This window comes from Myotis brandtii, unplaced genomic scaffold (genome assembly GCF_000412655.1).
Source record: "Myotis brandtii unplaced genomic scaffold, ASM41265v1 scaffold842, whole genome shotgun sequence".
In the NCBI taxonomy this organism is placed as follows: Eukaryota; Metazoa; Chordata; class Mammalia; order Chiroptera; family Vespertilionidae; genus Myotis; species Myotis brandtii.
Window position 1 is genome coordinate 1,238,643 of NW_005371421.1, and position 24,850 is coordinate 1,263,492.

Sequence of the window (24,850 nt, forward strand, 5' to 3'; positions counted from 1 at the left end):
GGCTGAAAGCTGGTTTCTGGGGTTTTGTTTAGCTTCTATATTTGTTACAATGTTTCAAACTGCCAGCTCAGAGGCCGGCAAGGCAGGCGGGGAACGTTGGAGTCCTCCTTCACTGAAGCAAGCAAGCCTCATGTTCGCTTCAAGCTGCCTGGCGGTTAACTGCCATCTTGGCTGGCAGTTAATTTGCATATCGCCCTGATTAGCCAATGGGAAGGGTAGCGGTCGTACGCTAATTACCATGTTTCTCTTTTATTAGATAGGATAGAATAGATTTCATCATTAGTAGACCCACCCTATGAGAAATGTTGAAGTTCTTTAGGAAGAAGAAAAATGATACGAGATGAAAATTGGGATCTATACAAAGTAACAAAGAGCACTAGAAATGGTAACTACATACATAAATATATAAGATTTTTAATATTATTTAAATATCTTTTTTTTTTAACCCACTACCTGACACTCCAACCAACTGAGCCACACTGGCCAGGGCTTATTTAAATATCTTTAAAACATAACTGAGTGTTTAAAAAAAATAAAAACAATGCAGGTTGAAATTTAAAACATGTGAAAGTAAAAGGTATAATAGCAAATGCATTAAGGTTGGGAGGGAAGAAATGGAAGTACTGTATACTATTGTAAAGTATTATAAGTATATTCTTAGACTACATGTAAAGAGTTATCAAATCAATTACAGTTAGGCTATGTTAAATTAAAGATGTAAGCAATCACTAAATATGAAAATGAAGAGTTATGACAAATAAGGTAACAGAAAAAATAAAATGTAATCATAAGACTTCCAATAACCCAAAAGAAACCTTAAAAAGAGGGGAAAGGAAACAAATAATACATGGGTCAAATATAAAACATGTAGTAAATTTCAGGTTTAAAACTAGTCATATAAATAATTTCATTAAATATATATGGTCTAAATAACCCCAAATAGAATGCATAGATTGTCAGTTATTATTAAAAAAAAAAAAAAAAAAAAGACAAGACCCAAACAAATGCTGTGAACAAGAAATAGATTTTAATACTTTAAATATAAAAATGCAAATAATGGATAGTAAAAGGATAGAACAATATATATAATCAATTGCCATTATTCATCGTAGTTATAGTCTACTAGAGGCCTGGTGCATGAAATTCGTGCACTGGGGGGGGGACGTGTCCCTCAGCCCAGCCTTCACCCTCTCCAATCTGGGTCCCCTCAGCCTGTGGGATCAGGCCTAAACCGGCAGTCAGACATCCCTCTCACAATCCAGGACCTCTGGCTCCCAACCGCTTGCCTGCCAGCCTGCCTGATTGCCCCTAACCGCTTCTGCCTTCCAGCCTGATCACCCCCTAACCACTCCCCTGCTGGCCTGATCGCTCCCAACTGCCCTCCCTTGCAGGCCCAGTTGCCCCCAACTGCCCTCCCCTGCTGGCCTGGTCACCCCTATCTGCCCTCCCCTGCTGGCCATCTTGTGGTGGCCATCTTGTGTGAGGATGTGATGGTCAATTTGCATATTACCTCTTTGTTATATAGGATAAAGTTTCCATGAACACTGAGTGAATACTGAACTATTTCACCTAAGTGAAATATGTGTGTGTAGCTCACGTAGATTTTAATCTTAAATGTTCTATTTTCTTTATCTTACAAAAGAGAACATGTGGTTTGGAAGTATTAAGTCACTTGCCTGAGGCCACCCCACTAATAGGTGACAGGGTCAAGATTCAACCCATCCGACCTCCCCCAGAGCTGGAGCTTCTTGTGCTGCACTGCCTGTGCCCCTCCTGTCTCTCTGCCCTGGGCATCTCTGTAGGAGCTGAAATGAGAAGGAAGAGCATCACCTTGGCGCACCTCTGCTGGAAACAAGTGCGTGGGTGACTTGTATTATTTGCTAATCTGTGCATGTCGGAGAGTGACTGCAAAAGCACCAGAGGTTGCAAATCAATTTTAGCTAGTAGCTGAATTTGCAAATACAGAATCTGTGAATAATAAGGATTGACTACCATGCCGATACTAATCAAAAGAAATGTGGTTTGGTCATATTAATATAAGACCGAGTAGAATTCAGAACAGAGAATGTTATTACTAAAAAAAAAAAAAAAGTCAATTTTACAATGGTAAAAGAGTTAATTCATCAAAGGGACTAAATATTTATGCTTCAAATAACAGAGCCTCAAATAAATAAGCAATTACTGATACAGCTGTAGGGAGATATAAACAGATAAACCTGCAATTGCAGTCAGAGGTTGCAATACTTCTTTCAATAATGGATACAAGCATATTATTGGTAAGAACATAGAACATTAGAACAACACATAACCAGCTTGACTAAATTGACATTTACGGAATACTCCACCAAACAGCAAAATACACACTTCTTCAGGTGCACACATTTACCAGATAGATCATATTCTGGGCCATAATATTTAAACCTCAAATTTTAAAAATTTAAAGTCACTCAAACTATATTTTCTGACTACAATAAAGTTTAATTAGAAATTAATAACACAAAGATATCTCCAAATATTTGAAAACTAAATGGCATACTTCAAAATTACCCAGGGATCGAAAGGAAATCAAAGTAGTAATAGAGAGCATTTTGAAGTGAATGGAAATAAAAACACACCATATCAAAATTTGGAAATTTATATCACTAAACACCTATATTAGAAAAAAAAATTCTTAAATCAATTACCTGTTTCACTTTAAGAAACTAGAATAAAAAAAAAGAAAAATATCTTTCTGCCAATAAACTCAACAAATTAGACAAATAAATAAATTCCTTTAAATACACAAATTAATAAACTTAAAAGAAGTTAATAATCTTATAGGCCAATCCTTATTACAGAAATTGAATTAGTTAAAAACCTTCCATAAAGAAATCTTCAGGCCTAAGTGGCTTTATTGGTGAAATATACCTAATGGCCAAGGAAGAAATTTTAACAATTCTTTGGGAACTCTTCCAGAAAATTGAAGAAAAAAGAAAAAGAAAATATTTCCTAACTCTATCTGTAAGGCTAGCATTACCCTCATACTAAAAGCAGACAAAGACATTAAAATAAAACTATAGACCAGTGGTCAGCAAACTGCGGCTCGCGAGCCACATGCAGCTCTTTGGCCCCTTAAGTGTGGCTCTTCCACAAAATACCACGTGCGGGCGCGCATGTACAGTGCGATTGAAACTTCGTGGCCCATGTGCAGAAGTCGATATTTTGTGGAAGAGCCACACTCAAGGGGCCAAAGAGCCGCATGTGGCTCGCGACCCGCAGTTTGCCGACCTCTGCTAGACCAATATTACTCATAAACATAAACAAATTCTAAACAATTTTAACAAGTAAAATATAGCAATAAACAAAAAGGATACTAATACAACATGACCAAGTAGGGTTTATCCCAGGAATACAAGGTTTCATTAACGTTTAATTGATATAATTCACTTATTAATAAACTAAAAGAGAAAAATAACATGGTCAGTCGAATAGATGTGGGGTGGGGGAAAATTTGACCAAATTTATCATCCATTCCTAATAAAAACTCTCATAAAATGAGAAAACAGAAGTGAACTTCTTCAACTTGATAAAGGGCATCTATGAAAGCCCGCAGCTAGCATTTAACTTGTTGTGAAAGACTGAGAACTTGTCCCTGAGAGCAGGATCGAGACAAGAATGCCCACTCTGGACATTTCTACTCAATATTGTATTATAACTTCTAACCCAAGAGGTTAGTAATGAGAAAGAAGTAAATGGCATACAGATTGGAAAGGAGGGAGCTAAACTATCTCAGTTTGCAGGGTACATATCATATAGAGAGAACCCTAAGGAATACACACACACACACACACACATACACACACAGCTTTTTTTTTGCTTTTTTTTGGTAACAGATGAGTTAAGCAAGGTGCAGGACACAAATTAATACACAAAAATCAATTGTATTTTTACATACTAGTAGTGAATAGTTGAAATTGACATTTAAAAAATAACAATAGCAATTTTATAGCATCAAAAATATAATATACTTAGGGACAAATGTGATCAAAGATGAGGAAGAACTATACACTGAAAACTACAAAGTATTGCTAAGAGAAATTGAAGAATACCTAAATAAGTAGAGAGATGACTGAGAATATTAGCGAGTGAGAAGACTTAATATATTAAAGTGTTTATTCTCCCAAAATTGACCTATAGATTCAATCGAATACCAATCAAGACCCCACCCAACTTTTTAATAGAAATTGACAGTCTAGATCTCAAATTCACATAAGCATGCAAAGGACCTAGAAGAGTAAAAGACAGCCTTGAAAAGAGCAACAAATTTGAAAGGCTAACACTGATTTCAAGACATTATAAAACTACAATAATCAAGACAGTGTGATATTGTTGTAAAGGCAAACAACTAGATCAATGGATTCTTTTTCTGAAAATAGGTGGAGCCATAACTGGTGTTTTCCAGATAATATTTGATAGATTGATCGAGTAAGACACCATATTTCTGTGGAATGAGAAGTGACAGGATGACCCCTGGACAGTATGGAAGAATGAGTTTATGTAGAACTCCCCTACTTTCTCTGTTCTAAACACAGAGAGTTTGCTTGTTTGTTTTTAAAACTTTTTAAAAGTCAACTCTATGGATGTAAACAAAGTGGAACACACAACAGCAGGTGGGGTTCAAGTGCTGGCCTACAGGCTCCAGGGTGGAAAACAGGTGGTGTGAGCTGACTTTCAACACCTGCAAGAGCGTATGGGCAGGAGCTCAAGGCAAGTATCAGGGGACCAGACCCAACCTCTCCTGGGGGCATGTGCAATACTGAGCGCTGCAGAAGGCGTGGAGAGAAGAGAGTCCTACCTGAGCACAGAGCTGAGTTTGGCTCTGGCCTGAGGACTAGGTCTTCACCCTCCCTGAGAGACCAGAACTCAAGTGATCCTGTTACACTGGTTCTGAGAGGAGGCCCCAGAGGTCCATGTAGAAGAGCGACAAGACTGCAGACCCAGAGAAGTAAACCAGGGCAGAAACAACAGCAATAAGACACCCCTGCTCAGATGAACTAAAATCTCAGGGCTGGGACTGCTAATACATAAAGGATAGCCAGTAAACTTAAGAAATGAGAGGGAAATAAAAGAGAAATCTAAAGAAGTCACTGATGTCAGTATATTTAAAATCCTCTAAAAGGAAATAGAAGAAATAGCATCCACCCTCTAAAAAAAGGAGAAGACAGGGTGGTGAAGAAAAAAGAGATGGATAGCTATGAATCAGAAATTGTTTGATACGAAAAAGAAGCAACTTGAAATTTTGGAAGGAGAAAATATATTTATTTAATTACAAAACTCCACGGTGACATAAACTCTAGACTAGACTCAGTTGAAGATAGAAATTCGTGACACTGGAAAGCCATACAAAGGAATTTATCTGCTGATACCGTCCCTTATTTTGTAGTGTTTTAGTAAGGAGATGTGCAGTCAGGTGGAAGCTAGCCAGAGGTGGAGGCGAGCTGTGCCAGAGCTCAGCAGAAGAACCGGAAGCCACCCTACAGGGTTTTCAGGACCCAAGTGCCATTGCCCTTCCCTGGCTGAGCTGTCACCTCCCGTTACAGGCTGCTGAGCTGGGCAGCAGGGGAGAGGCAGATAAATGACTGATTACCTCAGGGGGATTAAGTGACCCCAGTGGCTTCATCGATCTGCATCATTGCCTAACCTGGTCTTTCTTTGAAAGGAGGAGCCACGTTGAGGAAGGATCCAAAGCCATCCCAAATTCTGAGTAGTTTTTTAAAGCCATAAATAAGCCTTCCTCTATCGCACCTCCTGGAAAGAGAGAGGATGGGCTGCTAGCACACTGTCAGAGGAAGGGATTGCTTGCGCGGGGAGCCGGGCAGGTGTCTGAGTGTGCGCTTTGTCCAAGGTGGGGGCTGAGAACATGGCTTCATTGCTTGTATATTTCCATGTTGCTGAGGCCATGCATGCCACAAAGTTTGGCACTGGAACACTGCGGCAGTGTGGCATCCCTCTTCTCTGGTTAACAAGGCCAACACACCGGACTGAGCAGTGCGGCATTAGAGGGACACTTGGTGTGAAGTGATGTCGGCTACCACCCACGAAGTCTCTTTTTAGGCCAGACCCACCTGCCTAGAACTCTGTCCCTATGGTGTGGCCCATTCTCTCCCCTATTTGTTTCTGTAATTAGTAAGGAAATGGTTCTTCAAAATTACTAACGCAAGCTGTAGTAGGATTCATTTTAACATGGCGCTGTGTTTGGAAGGAACTCTATTTTTCTTTAGAGTCCTAGATCTTTTTAAAATATATATATTTTTTATTGATTTCAGAGAGGAAGGGAGAGGGAGAGAGAGATAGAAACATCAATGATGAGTGAGAATCATTGATTGGCTGCCTCCTGCATGCCCCCTACTGGGGATCAAGCCCACAACCTGGGCATGTGCCCTGATCTGGGAATCAAACCATAACCTCCTGGTTCATAGTCTCAGTTGTACAGAGACTGGGAAGATTGTCTCAGGAAAGAGTCTATTGCAATTGCATGGCAGGTTTCAAACTAAACTTTCTACTCACTGTTTCTCCCACCCTGTGCTCCAGCTGCCCTCTCCTCTGCTCAGGCTCAGGACCAACCAACCACCATGGTGTCTCCCCTGTGCACCCAGAACTCCCCGTCCCGCCTGCCCACTGCCAGCCTCAGGCCCCACTCCATGGTGTCCCTGCAGCATCTCCACCAGCCCCCAGTGCAGACCATCACTGGTGCCCAGTGCCCCTGGCCAGCCATCCCTCTCACGTCAGCGGCATCGGCCGTCACACCTCCCAATGTCACTGCTGCCAACCTCAACGGGGAGGCCGGAGTGGGGACCGTCAGTGGCCTGTCTACATCCAGCCCCACCAACGTGGGATGCAAACCAGATGAGAAGAAAACTGAAAAGGTAAGCAGCCCATCCTGGGTGAGCTGGTTATTGTAACTCTTTGGCAGCCCTGGCCCAGCTGGTTATTGTAACTCTTGGGCACCAGACACCAAAGACATTTTGTACAATTAAGGCTTTAAGGTGGGCACCAGGCACATGGCAGACAGGGAGGCCAGACCAGCAAACAGCTGGTTGTCACAGTGGAATCTAGGCAGGCCGCAGGTCCAACTAACTGAACCCAACTACCATTTTTATGCAAATCAGAAAAATGTGTTTCTCCTCAAGATGCATTCAGCCATCTATTGGAAAATCATTGTGCTATCCTCATTTTGTTAGAACAATACTCTTCTTGCCATGCACCAGGATATCCTATATAATAAAGTGGTAGTATGCAAATTAACCCTCATGCCCTCACAAGATGGCGGCTAATGACCGGGCTGGTGGGGGGGGGGCAGTTGGGGCAATTAGGCTGGCAGGGGGGGCAGTTGGGGCAATTAGGCTGGCAGGGGGGGCAGTTGGGGCAATTAGGCTGGCAGGGGGGGCAGTTGGGGCAATTAGGCTGGCAGGGGGGGCAGTTGGGGCAATTAGGCTGGCAGGGGGGGCAGTTGGGGCAATTAGGCTGGCAGGGGGGGCAGTTGGGGCAATTAGGCTGGCAGGGGGGGCAGTTGGGGCAATTAGGCTGGCAGGGGGGGCAGTTGGGGCAATTAGGCTGGCAGGGGGGGCAGTTGGGGGGGACCTGGCCAGTGAGGGGGCAGTTAGGGGCGATCAGGCCAGCACGCAGAGGCAGTGAGGGGCAACTAGGCTGGTGTGGGGGGCAGTTAGGGGCGGCCAGGCTGGCAGCAGGGGTAGTTGGGGGTGACCTGGCCAGTGAGGGGGCAGTTAGGGGTCATCAGGACAGCACGCAGAGGCAGTGAGGGGCAATCAGGCCAGCAGGGCGGGGGCAGTTAGGGGCAACCAGGCAGGTAGGCAGGTGAGCAATTAGGAGCCAGTGGTCCAGGATTGTGAGAGGTATGTCCTGATTGGAGAGGGTGCAGGCTGGGCTGAGGGGACCCCCCTCCCCCCCACACACGAATTTTGTGCACTGGGCCTCTAGTTATAACAGAATACACAAACCCACTTTTGTGGTAGCTATGCCTTCCCTGTGTCATCCCTGAGCAGGCACCACTGCTCAGGCTCACCGCTCAGGCCTGCTTTCTGTAGAGAAACGGGAGCAGGATGCCAGCCCGAGTTGGTATGGGTGGCATTGCTAGCTCTTCTTTTAACTGTGAAGGAAGTAGGCTTATTTCACAAAATGAATCTGATTCCAATGAGCTTGCCTCACTTGCCACCCATCCAGACACTGGATCAACCAGGATTATACTCCCGGTTTCTAAATTAATGCTGTCCAATTAATTTATTTCAAGACACATATCTAATGTGAAATCTCCTAGTAGCCACCTTTTTAAAAAGTTAAAATAATTTTAAAATAAAATTAAAACATTAATTTTGTTAGTATAATCTATTAAACCCCATATCCAAATATATTATCATTTTAACATGTAATCTATATTAGAAACTTGTTGGTGATATGGTTTACCTTGCTTCAGCCAGTGAGACAGCCCTGGTGCTCAGGGGCCACTGCCTGCCTAGCGGCTCCTTGGAGTGTGGGCCTAGGTCCACAACAGGGACCCCCTCTCTTTATCGGCCTGTATGAAAGGTTTATGCTCATTTTCTCTCATCTGGACACACTCTGCAAATCTTTTAAAACCTTTCCATGTAAAATCAGTCTTCTGAATGGAATTTGCTAGCTAGGGCTTGGATGAGACCCTCAACCCTGGATTGTGTATTCAAAGGGCAACCAGGCTGGCAGAGGGGGCAGTTGGGGGTGACCTGGTCAGCAAGGGGGCAGCCTCTCTGCTTTTAGGAACCATACCTAAGCCAGGCTGACTGCTCAGTCCATCAGCCTAGGAGCCCCTGGAGGCACACCCACCAGCCAGCACCCTGTGGATGTGGGAGTCCAGGAACCGCCAGAGATGCCCACACCAGACTCTTCAGGGCCTCACCGATGCTCAGGTCTGATCACAACCTGTCTTGTCCAGGCCAGAGGAAAGCAATTCCCGTGTAGCTGGTGTGGAGGAGGCCTTGGTCACAGCTGCTCCTGCTGAGCTCTCAGCTCTCAAAGCTCAAATCCCCCTGATATTAATAGGATGTGAAGTGAAGTGGTTGCACTACCCTTTGTGTTCATGTTTGAAAGTCACTTGGGTCTTGATCTGCTCCCTTCCACCTGCAGCCTTCTGAGGAGACGTGCTGGGCCTTTCAGCTGGCAGATGTGGGGGTGGTCCCACCCTCTCACTAGGACATCTTTCCTGGAAGACAAGATCCCCTCGGCCCCCGAATTGCTGAGAAAGAACAGGGGACAGATTTAGAAAGGGAAGAGCCATAATTGCTGTCAACATTTCTGGTTCTTTGCCCCAGTTCCCTCTCTCCAGTTAGTGAAACAGGGCAGGCTTCATTCAGTGTGGTTCATTGCTGGGCAGGGTCAGGCTTGTAGGAATCGACATGGTGAGTGATATTACTCACCACCTTTGCCCTCTTAAGTGTGTTGCTAATGAAAACCAACATTGGGTCGGTTTTGACAGGCCCACATTGTTAGACACTTAGTAGGTGTTTTGCTTTCACCCAAGGCTTACTCTCTGCTAACAGTTCTCCTATGTCAGGAAGGAGCAGTTGAGTCCAGGGTCCCTCTTAATGAAAGGCTCCTCGGATGAAAGTCCTGCTCCCACATGGAAAGCAGCTTAGCTCGGATGACTCCCCAGGTTGGGCCTGGCAGTGGAAATGCACAGGCCCGCAGCAGTCCATACCTGGCCATGCTTGTGGCTGGGCACAGACTCCTTGAGGCACAGGAAGCAGTTTATGCTTTGTTCCCAAGTAATGGAGTCTGGGAGGTGTGCTATCTTCCTCCATGGACAGATGGGTAATTCAGAGGTGTGGGCCCTGGACTGGGCAGACCTGCAGAACTCAGTTCACCTGGATTCTGACACCCCAGCTGCTTTCAAATTCCATCCTCTTCTGATCATTTTCATGTGATAACAACCACACAGGACCTCAAGATGGTGGCTCCTTAGAGAAATTCAGGAGAAGTTGCCAAATTAAGATTGGACATGGATGGAAGCCCAAATCAGGACCCTTATTCAGGGAGGTGCCGCCTGGCAGCGTCTGGCTGCTCCCAGAAGGGCAGTGGCAGGAAAGGGCCTGGCCAGCTGCCACCTGCGCCTGCGCCTCTGAGGTCCCCAGGCTGGGTGTGCACCTCACATTTCCTGGAAGCAGTCTGTCTTAAGAAGCACATATATGAGGAAGGGAATCCAAAGCATCCCACGGAGCTGTGGGCTGCCTGTCAGTGCCTGGCATGCTGTCAGCCCACCGTGTGCTAATGGAACTAATAGCTTCAATTATAGCTGAGCCCCAGAAATCTGGCATCCCCTTGATGAAGCAGACCGCTCCCCTGTGTGCCACTCACAGACCTGCTGCTACCCTTCCGGTGGATGAAGTGGATTCTATCCATCTGTTTTGTGTTTAAAATTCAGAAGTACCTGAGCTCAGCATACCTGAGTGAATAATAAAGTGTTTAATCTTTCTTGTTCCATTCCAGACGTTCTTCAGAAGGGTGCCAGATTTTACACAAACGTTATCTGAATGCATTTTATGTAATCTGATTTGTGGTAGCACTGTGTTTGTTCTGCAGAAATGCCAGAGGCCTGTTGGAAATCCAAACACAAGGCAAAGTTATCCAAACGTGACAAAGTGATTGCACAGCCCAGACCCCTAGGAGGGAGCAGGGCTACCCAGGCTTCTTGTTTCTGCCCTTCTGCTGTTTGACCTAATCTCCTATGAAGCACTTTTAAAGGAATTAATGTTATGCTATAAATACTACTGGGTTAGCAGAGTCTTCCGACTTCAATGAAAAGATGACAGCATTGAGCTGACGTTGCAAGAGAACAGGGTCACACATTTCTACAGCTTCTTGGGTGCTGAGTCCAAAATAATTTCTGGAGAATTGAAACCTCAGCACTTTAATCCTCCCTCATTGAACAACATTAGCCCCAGTTAACCTTGCATCAGCCCTAGGATAGTAGCCTAGGAAAGACAGCTTCTCTCCTGGCAGCCATGGGAGTGCCACCAAGGCCTGGTCTGCTCCCCATTCTGTGTCCGGACTCCTCTGAGGACTTGGAGCTGAGACCTGTCCCTGCTGGGGCCTCTCTTTGGAGGAGGAGCAGCTGCGCACTGGCCACTTGTCAGGTGTGGGCTGGCATCACACTCAGAACATGATGATGGCAAGACTGAGAGAGAGCCTCAGGGAGAAGCTGTCACTGACAGTGACAAAAGGGCCCATGCGGGGCTCTGAGCCAGCTGAGCAGGGTCTTTCAGAGGGAAATGAGCATCATGATCAGAGGCAGCATCTTGTGCAAGCAATTAAAATTTATTGATTGATTTTTTGAGAGAGTAACATTACTTTGTAGAGTAACATTACTTTGATGTTCCACTTATGCATTCGCTGGTTGTTTCTTGTATGTGCCCTGACCGGGGATTGAACCCACAATCTTGGCGTATTGGGGCAACATTCCAACCAATTGAGCTAGCCGGCCAGGGTTTGGTCAAGTCATTTAAATGTTATTTATGCCCTCGTGGCCTTGTCAAGTTCCACACTTCCGTCTCTGTGGCTCTTGCTGTTTGTTTCATTCCTTTTCTTTTCCTCAGCTCCCATGAAGCAGTCTAGCTGTCTCTCTGATACATTCGAGCTTGCATAGTTTGGATTCCCCGGCTGTTGTCTGCCTCACAACCCAGTTATGCCTTAAAATCAGGATGGGGCCTTCTAGTTTCTGAACTCCCCATCTGTGGGAAATGTCATCTGTCGGTTTTTACAAGCCAGCTATTTGGTTTGATTGGTTATCTAGAAGTCTTAATGCTTCCAGTAAGAATATATTGAAGTTCAGTATTTGGCATCTCACAGAATTCTTCTCATCGATTATTTGAATGCCTGATTTGCCTCTCAGTCGTACATGTTTCCAACATTTCTGTAAATATTTTGGAATGTGCTTTCATGTTTCCATCTCAGATTTGTTTATCAAAAATACAGTGCATATGTATGTCTATGTGTTTGTATGTGTGTATTGTGTATGTGTGTGCATGTATGTATGTGTGTTTTTGTGTGTTGTGTGTGTGTGTGTGTGTGTGTGTGTGTGTGTGTGAAGCTCATGGAAGATCTTTGTCCTCTAACATGCCATCACAGCCTGTGAGAAGGGCGGGCTCAGTGATGAGCGGAAAATAACCCTCCTCCATCCCTGCACTCATTAACCACCTGCAATGGGAATGGCGGGCGATGTGGTGGTACAGGAAGCATGGAGGACCCAGGCCCAAGGCCTGTGGGGCTGAAAGGAAGGAGAAGTATAAGGAGAGGAACTGGGAGCACCAATGTGCCACTCCTCTGAGGGATCAAAGGCCACAAAGGAGGTGGCCCAAAAGCGGAGGACCATTGCTTTTGAAGGAAAGACCAGAGCTTGGTGCTTTTCCTCTGGCTGAGCGGTGCCGCTTTCTTTTCCAGCATAGTAAAAAGCAGCTGTGGAGTGACAACAGAGAAGTGCTCAGACCAAGACTTCCCCTTGCAGAAAGCAGTCACAAGCTCAGTATCTCTGTGGTACCAAGCATCTGCATTGTAACCATATTGATAAGAATGGTGATGGTGACAGCAAACAAATGTGGCATTTCCCAGGTGTCAGGCATAATGTACCAGTTCAAATGATCCCCACAATAGCTCTCTAGGTTAGGTACTACTGTTACCCTGTTCACAGATAAGGAAACTGAGGCATGGGAAATTTGAGTCACTTACTCAAGGGTGCATGCGTGGTGAGGAGTGGATGCCAGATGAGAACCCAGGCCACCTGCTCCTGCCCCACCATGAAGTGGCGTCACCTCTCTCCCCTTTGCTATCCAAGACCTTAGGCTGCTCTCTGGGCTTTAGAACAAGCATCCTGGCCCCTGTGCCAGGTCAATGCCCAGCGCACACCCCAACAAGCCTCCATCATGTCTTCCAAGCCGTGCTCATCCCTCCTTCACTCAGCACCGGCGATGGTGGGCTGCTCTGCCTTTGTGATGCCCACGTAAGGCTCTGTGATCCTGGCCTCACCTACCGAGTGGAGTGACAGCACTATGGGGCCACACTGCAGTAGCTGGATGTGCAGCTGTGGCAGGCTCACCGGACTCTGTGCCTTGTGGAGTACTGGTCCTGGCTGGGCCAGGACACGGGTGCCTACAGCCCTCGTGAAGGCTCTGATGACCTGTGGGGCTGAGAGGAAAGAGAAGTATGAGGAGAGGAATTGGGGGCACCAACATTCCATTCCTCTGAGGGATCAAAGGTCACAAAGGAGGTGGCCCAGTTGCCTGCCCAGACTGGGACCCAACATCTGTCACTTAGAAAGTTTCACTCTGGAGGAGGCTGATTACTGGTCTCAGTCACCACCATAGTCCTCATTGAACATCTGGTGGCTGCTGGTCCAAAAGAGTGGTGTGCAGATGCTGTCATCACGCCAGAGAAAGGGGTGGCCACGTGGCACCGCAGCCTGCTGGCTCTGTGCTCAGTGCCAGAGAGCGACATGTGTGGTTACCTCTGGTCATCTCTCTGAACGTGAAATTCCTCAATTGTAAGTGAGGAACTGTGCCCTTAAACAGCTATTATGGAGAGTTTTGGACTGAATGTTGTGTCCCCCCAGATTTCTAAGTTAAAGGTCTACCCCCAATGTGAGGTGGAGCCTTTCAGGGGTGATTAGGATTTGGTGAAGTCATGAGGGTAGGGCCTCCTGATGGGATCAGTGGCCTCTAAGAAGAGGAGGAGAGATTTCTGTTTTTCCACACATGCAATGGGGAAAGGCCACATGAGGCCACATGAGGACACAGTGAGAAGGTGGCCATCTGCAGCAGAAGAGCCCTTACCCCTTTCGAGGAACCTCACTGTGCTTGCAATCTGATCTCAGACTTCCAGCATTCATATGGTGAGAAAATCAGTTTCTGGTGCCTAAGCTTCCCCGTCTGCGGTACTTTGTTGTGGCAGCCCTAGCCAAGGAGAAGTACATTGAAATAGAAGTGCATACAAACCAGCGGGCATATGGTTGATGTTCTCCATGTTTATGTGCTTGGCTTTGTTTCCTCATTTGTAAAAGAAGGTGTGGGTGTTACTTCCTACCTGCCTGAGAAGGACACGAGAGAGTAAAGCCTTTGGAAAAGGACAAGACCTGCAAATGAAAGTGGATAGATAAAGATGTTAGGGAGAGGCTGGGCATGGGCTGCCATCATTGGCAAGCTTGGGAAAACTGAGCCCCCACCAAGGCTGTGGACTGCACTGCCCTGTGGTGGGGATCAGGATAGTGTCAGGGTGATGGCCCGCAGGTCATGCTTAGAACTCCAGCTCCCAGCTCCTGCCTGGACATCACTTTCCTCCTCTGTCCCTTGGGCCCCTCACCTGGACACAGGACCGGGGACATGATCAGCTCTGGCTCACCCCAACTGGGTCTGGGCAGAGGGGGCTCCCCAGTCCTCCATATCAGAGCTTCTGATGTCTTTTGAAGTCACAGATTAAAGCCCTAGAGCTCACTGGAGATGTTGGGGCTAAAGATGCTTCTACACAGGAGGGAGAGCTGGAGAGCCGAGCCTGAGAATAACTGGGGAAAGGGGAACCCAGGCACGTTTGCAGCAGGGGAGAAGGGAGCAGTTCTGGGAAGAAGAATCTAACTGCTGTTCAGAAAGGCAGCAGAAGAAGCCATCAACAGTGTCAAGAAGTTCAAGAGGAGGAGATAAAGATGTCAGTGCCCTGGAGACGTCTGGTTCAGGGCGAAGAGGGGCCCAGAGGAGGTCAGTGTCTCTTTTAAGCACAATTTCTGGTCATCACCATGTTGTCACCAGGTTTAGTCTGCTGGGAGCTGGAGAGGGCGCCCCATGCTTTCTACTTGGCAGGCTGAGTTTGAGTGAAATGTGGAAAACATGTTTATTGTGCCTTTCTTCTTACAACATTCCCACCCTGAGGCCAGAGAGTCTGTGCTTCTTCAATCTTGGAGCTTCTGAGACGTCCCCAGTGACCTGTCAGGACGGACTGTCTCAAGAACTTGGAATATTCTCAGCCTATTGTTGCACACGAGGCGTCCAGAGGCTCCCAGATGTGTATCTGGCCCTACAATCCTATTTGCATCTTCCTTTGTGGGTGAACCATGAGACGTGTACTTCCTCTGCCCTCAGCCTGTGCTGACAGGAAGTGAATGCTGGCTGGGGCCAGATGAATGAATGAAGAGTTGTAGCATATCCCACTGGAGATCCGGATCCTCACAGCCCCTCTTTGCTGAAAACCAACTGTGTGCCAGGCACTTCACTAGGTGCTCTGCATGTCGTCATCCTCAGTCTTCCCGCGAGCACTGAGCACTGCTCTTAAGGTCTCATCTTGAAGAGCAGCCCAGAGGAGCAGAGTGCTGCCTGTGTCCCCAGGAGGAATGGGACCAGCCAGCCCATCTTGTCACCATGCAGCCCCTGCCAGAGTCCTATCATCATCACTCTGTGTAAATCCCCGTGCCCTTCTCTGAAGTGACTTAAACAAATGAAAGTCTGAACAGTGTGTATGGGGCGTCTACAGTTACCGGATGCCATGCTGGATTGTGTGGCTTGTCTCAGTTCTCAGGACAAAGCAGCAGAGTTGCAGTTAAAATTTGAAATTGAGTTCTGGGTTCAAATCCAGATTGTGCAGCTTCCTAACTAATCACCCTATCTCTACTTTAAGAACCTAATGAGCTACTGTATGTACAAGACTTAGAAGAGTGCCTGGCTCTGTTCTCAAGAAACAGTCTCCAGGGTACTTTGTCAGTGTGTGAGTGAGTGTGTGGGTGTATTCCATTTTATACACGAGGAAGCTGATTCTAAAAGCAGTTAAATAACTTGTTCAAGTTCAGTCAACTAATAAATGACACTCGTAGATATGCCATCTGTCTCCAAGGCAGCCATGATGTGGCTGAACATCCTAAAGGTCCGCAGGATGACAGTATCTTTTACTTGGAGAGCTCTTTTCCTAAGCAGGTGCTCACTAACCTTGTTTCCTGCGTTTATCACCGTCCCTGGAAGCTGGTCCATTCTCTGTGTTTTGACATCACTGTCTGCAGTCCTCTACAATCAGGCACCAGGCTGCACAGACAACCTTTGGCTTCTCCTGATCACCTGCTGGGTTCGCAATCAGAGTGACTTTTTTTGTTCCTGTTTCAGACCTGCTGAATCAGAATCTTGGCGGTGGGGCCCCAGCGTTACATTTTATCTAACTCCCTGGTTAGTTATTTGTTCACCAAGTGGGAGAGCCTGCATTGCCCCATGTGCTTTCCCAAGACAAAATAAGGGTTAACGGAGAGACACCGAGTGGTGGAGATAAAATCCATTTTATTTATTTAACAAAAATGTATTGGGAGCTAACTAGGTCCTAGGTATCTTGCAGAAACTTAAAAATATCCAAACACATCATAAAAACAGCAATATAATCAGTATTTGTGAGATGCATTCATAATGGTTTAAAAGTACTCATATCTCTCATTTCAACAACTCTGTGAGGCAGTGTCTATGGAGCTGGAACTTGGAGCTGGGCCTCATACTCCTGGCCCCTCGGCCCCTCTGGTGTGAACTACGACAGGAAAGGAGGGCAGGGATCATGGGTGCATAACTGCACGGGGAGCTGGGGAGGACTTCCCAGAGGGGGGCTTGTCCCCACTGGGTGGCAGCATTCCATCACTCATTTGGGGGCAGAGAGAGACTGAAACTCTGCAGATGTGTCTGCCTCCCATGGCAGGACTGTGGGGGGCATTTTGTTCCCACCGTGCAGACTGCTTGGAGTCCCCACCAAGGCTGAAAAGTGGTTCACCCTGGAGGGGAACTAGAGCCACAGCTGGGGACAGCAGAGTGCTAATAAGGTTGCATAGGAAAGCAATGACTCCCAAAACCGAACAGAAACATCATTCTCTGCAACTCACTGGGCCCATAAAAATCCCTAATTTAGTCCTGGTCCTGGGAGAAACCCCAGCAAAGCTATCTTTCTTTAACATAACTTTCAGCCCAGAGCGATCCTAAATTGCATCCACTAAAGCCTCATTCTCCCCATGGTGTTGCCGGTAAAGTTGACCAGTGAGTCTCTTCCCAGCGCCCTCGAAGTGCTTGTTAGCTGATCCTAACCTGCATCACAGAGAACAGAGACCCCAGGGAGGGCCTGGAGCAGTCCGCAAACTCGGTGCTCGGTGACTGCCAGGACACCGATGCCACAGCAGTTTGTAATGGCCAGATGCTTAAGGAAGGCATTACCAGAGTTCTGTGTGGACAGTTCTCCAGCCATGATATCAGTGTTTGCCATAATCAAATTAAGAAAATGATCAGTCCTATTGATTCATGGAGAACTAGGACAGGAAAATGATCCATTGCAATTACCCAGCCCTTTCCAAACACACAGCTGAGGCTGGACTTCACTACAGACATGCTAAGTGTCCCAGTGGCTCTGTCTTCTCTCAGCTCCGTACACATCCCACTGAGGCGTAGCTGTGCTGCCAGGGCTTCTGTCCCACCACAGTGCCTTGCAAGCAAGCATTTTATTCATGAAGCAGAATAAAAGAGGAGCTGGAAAAGGCTAAGTGGGGGAAGCATGCTAGCAGGAAACCAAGGCCAGGGACTTGAGGTTTGGGGGCTCTGACAGCTGAGCTCAGAGGGCCATGGACCATCAGATACTACCCCTCACGTTCATGCTGTGTCCTCTCAGCTCCAATGTCCTCCCCTAAGTGGCCTCAGGTCATGCAGAGCCAGACACTCACTGCTAGCTGCCAGCACCTTTCAGTAGTGTTGGCCTCAGAAGCCCCAGCTAAGTGGGGGACCAGAATGTCTTTAAGGCAACCTCTGAGCCAGATGCATGATGCCCCCCAGTGGCTGGATTACTGAAATTCTCTTAAGTATGCCCAAGCATGTCTTTGTCAAAGATGCTGAAACAGGACTGAACTGGGCAAAGTCGCCCTCACCAGCTGCCTTGCGCCATGTCACCCTGTACCCACCTGCTTGCCCATGCCAGCCTTTTATCATCGTGGACAGTATTTAGGACATCTGCTTCCATCCTTTCTTTCAATATTAGTGCTAGGAGTAGAGAAAAACGTGTGACTGTTCATACTACAGTGTTAATGACTTAGCTTAAGGATATGCATGTTACTACATATGTGTGTTTTAAGGAAGTTTCAGCACACTGACTCCCCCAGTAGCTTCTAACCATGCTGACGAGGAAGGCAGAAATAGGAAATCTTGCATCTGTCCACCTCAGAGTCCAGTGAGCTGGGACTAAAGCAGACTTTCCGTAGCCATCACCAATCCAGTGGTCTAGGTTTAGACTCGTGTGCACTGCCACCCTTTTACACCATATTCCTAGATCTTCTTGCCACCTAACTTCCATTGGACATTAGAAAACTAAATTCCAATAAAGCCATGCCAATGTCCAAATTCCAAGGCATGCACATTGTTCTAAAAGCACCACTCTGTGTGTCCACACTTTCTTTCCCTCACATGCACACAGTCACACACACCCACACATGTGGCACAGCCTCAGGTGAACATGATTCTTCTCTCCCACAGTGTCAATGGCAGCATTTTCCACACTCCATGTACTCTGCACCTGCACTGCTGGGGAGGCCAAGGTGAGATGCCTCTCATGCCCAGTGCTACACAGAGTTCGAGGAAATAGAAATGCAGACATGATACCTGGGCTGGGCCACCCAAGGACACCGTCTGGGTCGTAGTCTGGGCTGCTGTCACCACAGCGGCCTGGCTCTCGGGACTCTGTGGAGAGTGTCTTGGAGCCACACAGCCCGAGAGGAAGGGCAGATGCTCCTGCAGAGCCAAGAGTCCCGACACGTGGCATGTGGCCTTCAGGGTGGTGCCAGGGGTCATCTATCGGAACTTGGATTGGGTTCTAGGCCCAGAGAGGGGTCTGTGTGTCCCTAATGAGATGATGCTGAGATAAGCTTCATTTTTGTAAGGGCAGATCCTTGTGATTATGTCATTAGTTTTGTACATGCAGAACCATGTCCTGAATATTGTCACATCCCTAAAGGTAGGAGAGCCGCCAGCCAGGTGACAAGGTTTCACAGTATATTCACCAGTGAGGGAATCCAGGGGATGGGGGGATTCGCCCTCACCAGCTGCCATCCTTAGCTCTGGGACAGCAAGTGACTGTCTGGGGATGTATGAGGTGCACATGGGTACACATGTGCACAAGTTCTGCAGGTGTCCCGTGTGGCCCAAATTGTGTGCAGAGGAAGGTTTGCAGAGAAGACTGTGTCCAGGGTCTCCCCCACTCACCACCACCCCCTCACAACTCCCTACCTCCCCCAACCCCCGCCCCTGCCCCCATAGCTCATCTCAGGAAGCCCTAGGCAGAATGATTAACCCCCAGCTGTGAGGGTTAGAAAAACCAGGTGAGAAGCCACATTATGATGACTGCTGGTGACCCTGACCACAGACGAAGTTGCCAGGTTAGAACAGGTCCTGGGTGGGCAGTGGGTGTGCTGTCAGGAACAGCCCCTGCGTAGCCTCTCCTGGGCAGGGCACCTTCCGGCCTACCCAGGGGCTGCTGGTTCTGTGTGGGCCACTTATGCCGTGTTTGGGGAAAGGAAGGGAAACAAGAGTTGGGAAAGCTTTCCATATTAGCTTTGTTTTCTTCTAACCAGCTTTCCCAGATTCTGTTTAAAGTTTCCAAAAGGATTACACTCCCTCCCCCTCTCCCCCCCCCCCCCCCCCCAGCACTTAGAAGCATTCACCCGATGGGTTTCAATATTGTGTGTCTTTCCAGAAAGAGAAGAAGAGTGGGCTGCTGAAACTTCTAGCCGGGGCATCCACCAAGAAGAAGAATCGCTCCCCACCGTCCATCTCTCCCACCCATGACCCCCATGTGGCAGTGGACGCCTCGCTCCAGGGTGCAGTGGGGCTCGAAGTGTCCTCATTGTCCCTCCATGGCCGGGCAGGGTCCTGCCCCATAGAGAGCAAGATTCAGGGGGCGATGGGAATGGAGCCACTGCACAGAAAGACGGGCTCCTTGGACCTGAACTTCTCCTCATCCCCTTCCAGGAAAGCCCCTTTCTCCATGGCTGCCGCCCGCCCTGAGCCCAAGCCATTTCCCAGAGAGAGGTAAGGCTGAGGGTCAGCTTGCATTCTCTAAAACCTTGCTGTGGGTTGATCTGTGAAGTCTGGAGCCACTTTTGGGGAGCAGGGACAGCGGGGATTTCCTGAGGATTAAATTGACTAGACACCCCTCACTAGCCAGGACTACTTGGGTCCTGACCTTGGAGGTGAGCATCGGATAAAACCAGTTTGGGAATAAATGGGAGCATATTTCATGTTCTGAATCCATCTGGGTCCTGAGTTTGGGATTTACAAGTGATTCATCAGGAAATTGTTCAGAACTGATGAGATACTGAGCCAAAGGGTGTAGAGAGGAGACTGTGTCCATCAATCCTGAGGAACCCCTGGAGTGGGCCGCTGGGCTAAGTCCCCACAGGCCTGTGTACCCCACACAGGAAGCAGTTTTTTGAAGTTTAGCCTACTCTGACATCTTAGAATTAAACATTACCCCAAATTGGCTTCAAGGACACACACAGACACACACACACACACACACACACACACACACTGTTGGGTTGAGCCACATGAAATTGCTAACATTCTTTTTTTTTTTTTTTACAAAACCAGCAATTTCATAGGGTTCAGCCTAGAGTCTGAGGAAACTGAGTCTAACTGAGGTGACGTGGTCCACGAGGCCATGTTTGTAGGGTGCCGGTGCTTGAATTTTACAAGAGGTCAGAGGATCAGATTCAAATAAGGATTGGGCTGTGGTGCGGAGAGAAGGGATGGCATCAGCTCAGGGTGATGGGGCTGTGGAGAGAGGGGATGGCATGTGCTCAGGGTGATGGGGCTGTGGAGAGAGGGGATGGCATGTGCTCAGGGTGATGGGGCTGTGGAGAGAGGGGATGGCATGTGCTCAGGGTGATGGGGCTGTGAAAGGGGATGGCATGTGCTTAGGGCGATGGGGCTGTGGAGAGAGGGGATGGCATCAGCTCAGGATAATGGTGCCATGGAGAGAGGTTTCACATGGGTCCGCTCAGCACACCTTTTCTAACAAGGTCCAGATAATAAGTGTTGCAGATGTTGCAGCTCACAGTCTCTGTTGCAATGCTCACCTCGCCACGAGGGCAAAAAGGCACCATATACATATGGAAACAATGGGGTGGGTGTTCCAGTAGACCCTACTATGGACACTGAAATTTAAAGTTCATGCGATTTTCTTGTGTCATGAAATATAATTCTTCTTTTGATTTTTTTTCAACTATTTCAAAATGTAACATTCTTAGCTGTCAGACCACACAAGTTAGGTGCAGGCCACAATTTGTCAACCCATGGTCTTGATGAAAGGATTTAGAGCTAAGCCATTGGGGTGGCATTGAGATCCTGAGCCACTGAGAACAAATCTCTCTCCAAGGTGGTGGAGGGACAACATGGGCCAGCAACTGCTGACTTCTGCTAAACAGTGAAAGTGTAAGTCTGTCTTTACACCTGCTTTTAGAATAACTAGGATTTGCAGAATGCTCTGTGCAGGGGTGATATTCAGAACCTTTACCAATTGATATGGATCCCAGCCATACACATCCAGGGCAGCCATGTGTACATGCAGCTTAACATCTGCCAGCACCTCAGTTCATCCCCTCAGTAACCCCATTTTATAGATGAGAAAACTGAGGTTTAGTAAAAGGCTGAGTAACTTGCTCACGATCACACATATGGTTCCATAACTAATGCCCTATCTCCCTGTGGGCAGCCACCCCAGCACCCTTCCCCTCCGCATGCTTGCCTCTGGCTCTCCTTGGCAATATTGCAGAGTGGCTCTGAGCAATAGGCACACTCACCATTTCACTCCAAATAAGGGTTTCTGGGGTTTTTTTGAGTTGCAGTTCCCCCATATATAAAATGGGGATAATAATACCTATCTGGTAGTTATAATATTTGTGAAAGCCTAGATTAATACCTGGAAAATTACGAATGCATAAACAATAGCAACAATAATAATATATGACATGATATATAATACTATTATATCATATAACATATATGTTAATCCATTTTTTATTGCCACCATCTCTTTTTCCATATGTTCACACACGTAGTTTGTCCATCCTCACTCTTGCTGGCCTGTACATTGTTTGGCTTCGTTAGGATGTAAAAGTTTTTGGCTTTGATGTATTGTGTGGCATGGTAGGTAGGATAATGACTCCCAAAGATGTCTGTGCCCTAATTACCCAAGTTGTGACTATATAACCCCCACATGGCAAAGAAGACTTCAATGTTGCAGAGGGAATAAAGATAGCTAACTATGGAGATTATTCCGTGTTATCCGAGTGAGCCTAGTGTGACCACCGGAGTCCTTATTAGTGGAAGAGGGAGGCAAAAGACAAGGTCAAAGGGATCTGACGGGAGAAAGACTCCCTCGCCCTTGCTGTCCTTGAAGATGGAGGAAGGGGCTCCCGGCCCAGGAATGCGGGCAGCTCTGAGGAGCTGGAACAGGCCGGGGCACAGTCTCTCCTGGAGCCTCCAGAGGAGCCGGCCCTGCTGAGACCCTGACTCTATCCCTGTGAGACTGTGAGATGACTTAATGAATCATGAGATAAGGAATTCGTGTTTTATTATGCCACTAAGTTTGAGGAAATGTGATATAGCAGCAATCGGCAACTGAAACACATGTTGATATTAGAGTGTGGTGTCCAGGGTATAGATGTGTCCTTAACATTTCCAAGTTCCTAGCAAGACACTGCTCTGTGATGACCACTCTCCAGTAACTTGGGGACCATGTGTCCCCCACAGTGCTGAAACCAGTGCTGCGGAAAGCCTGCCAGGCAAGGCCCCTTGTGGCCCCTGCTGTTGGGGGGGAGCAGATGACACAGGAAGAGGACACTCCAAACCTCACACACAAGGTTAACTGCAACATGCAGTGGTAAGAATTCATTCTGATTTTGAGCTTTTTTATTCCCTGAGTCTTATGTCTGAAAACTAACTGTGGGCGACATAACCTCATCTCAGCAGAGTTCTCACTGATGTAAGACGCGTGACCGGGAGGAGCTGCCGTCCTCCAGTGTGCCTGTAACAGGAAGTGCCAGTTACATCTGTGCAGCAGGAAGAATAGCTCAGAGTCTTGGAATGATCTGGACAGAAATGTTAAATGCCTGTCTCGGATATATTCCTCCCACATCACCCATCTAGGCTCATTAAACTATTTTATTGCTCAGAAGCACAAAAGTACTTTTTTCCCCTAACAAAGAACATTTTAAAATTTGCTTGTTTGTTTCACATCTGGCAAAAAAAACAAAACTTTTGTTCAGAGTTTGAGAAATAACTCACTCTTGCCTTTCTTTTCCTTGAGGAATTGAGAGGAGGCAGGTGTTTGGAAAGGAGGTGCGCGTGGCAGAAAGCCACAGGGAGGACCCAGGCTGGTCTTGGTGTTCGCACACACAGCCTGAGTGCTGGGGCCTGGGGACAGTGTGGTGTGTGCAGTACTGCCTGACCTCACAGGTCATCTGTCCTCCTCAGGGCGTGGCCTGCAGGCAGCTGTTTGCATCACTGGGCTGGGAGGAGGGTGGAACTTATATGCTCCTTTCTCTCCTCCTCCATATCCCCAAAGCCAGCTTTTGGCTCCCAGGGATGGCAGTGGAAGCTCGCCCAGCCACCTGTACCTGCAGCCACTCTGAGGCACTCAGCCTAGCTGGCCCGCCCCTGGGCCGCAGGAGCATGCATGCCTGTCACATAAACCGCGGGAGCCTCCTTCCTCTCCGCCCCAGCTTGCCTGCCTGGAACAGACGGTCTGTGTGTCCAGGGGCTGTGGGCACCGAGGCTGAGCCTGGGTCGTCATCCCAAACCCAGCCACTGCCCTGGACAAGGCTTGTCTGCTCCGCCCAGATGGGCCAGTACCCAGGCCTGTGAGCCAGTGGGGCTGAGTGAAGATGAAGTCTCCTCAATGTTTTCTTACTCAGCACCTTGATTCTCAGACATCAGTATGTAAAATTTATTTAAAATCTACATTCTTTGCCCCATCCCCGGCATCTCAGCAGGCAGGGACAGGATGGACGCAGAAATCTGGGCCCAGGTCCTGAAGTCTGTGAGCCACTCTGAGAAATGCAGACTTGGGATCTTTTGTTTTATAATGAATGTCCTGGTTTCATAAAGACCAGAATATACCAGGGAAAGGCTCCATATAGAACTATGAGCCCTCAGGACAGCCTGCTGCCATTTGTGTGGCTGTGGCTGAAGGGAGAAGGCAGGGTCGGGGGCGGAGGGCAGGCCTTTACTGCTGGCTGATGGCCCAAGGAAGACAAGGGTAAAAAAAGTCTCCCACCTTCCCCCACCCAGCCAGTGGACCTAGACCAGCCATGGGCAAACTACGGCCCGCGGGCCGGATCCGGCCTGTTTGAAATGAATAAAACTAAAAAAAAAAAAAGACCGTACCCTTTTATGTAATGATGTTTACTTTGAATTTATATTAGTTCACACAAACACTCCATCCATGCTTTTGTTCCGGCCCTCCGGTCCAGTTTAAGAACCCATTGTGGCCCTCGAGTCAAAAAGTTTGCCCACCCCTGGCCTAGACTGTGGCCCAGACACTGCAGGGAGAAGAGGACACAGGATAGTGTCTCCTCAGAGGCCCCTCTCTCCAGGTCAGGCCCTGGGCCTCTAGGCCACCACCACCATGCAGATCGCCAGGATTCTTCACTGCGTCCATCAATCCTGGGCTAAGTCCCCACAGGCCTGTGCACCCCATACAGGAAGCAGTTTCTTACTCAGCATCGAGGGGTCTCTGCAGCCTTCGGCTGGAGAAGGGAAGACAGGAGGCCCAGAAACAGTTTGGTGGGGAGGGG

The 24,850-nt window shown here is 47.7% G+C and overlaps 1 protein-coding gene across 2 annotated transcripts in view; it reads left to right on the forward strand.

Moving 5' to 3' along the window:
- SH3RF3 (SH3 domain containing ring finger 3) overlaps positions 1–24,850 on the forward strand; it is a 265,016-nt gene that overhangs the window by 235,561 nt on the left and 4,605 nt on the right. For both annotated transcript variants that reach the window (XM_005884662.2, XM_014532104.1), the window contains 2 exons: positions 6,571–6,905; positions 19,747–20,081. In XM_005884662.2, coding sequence (XP_005884724.1) covers positions 6,571–6,905; positions 19,747–20,081 — 670 coding nt within the window. The remainder of the gene's footprint in view (positions 1–6,570; positions 6,906–19,746; positions 20,082–24,850) is intronic.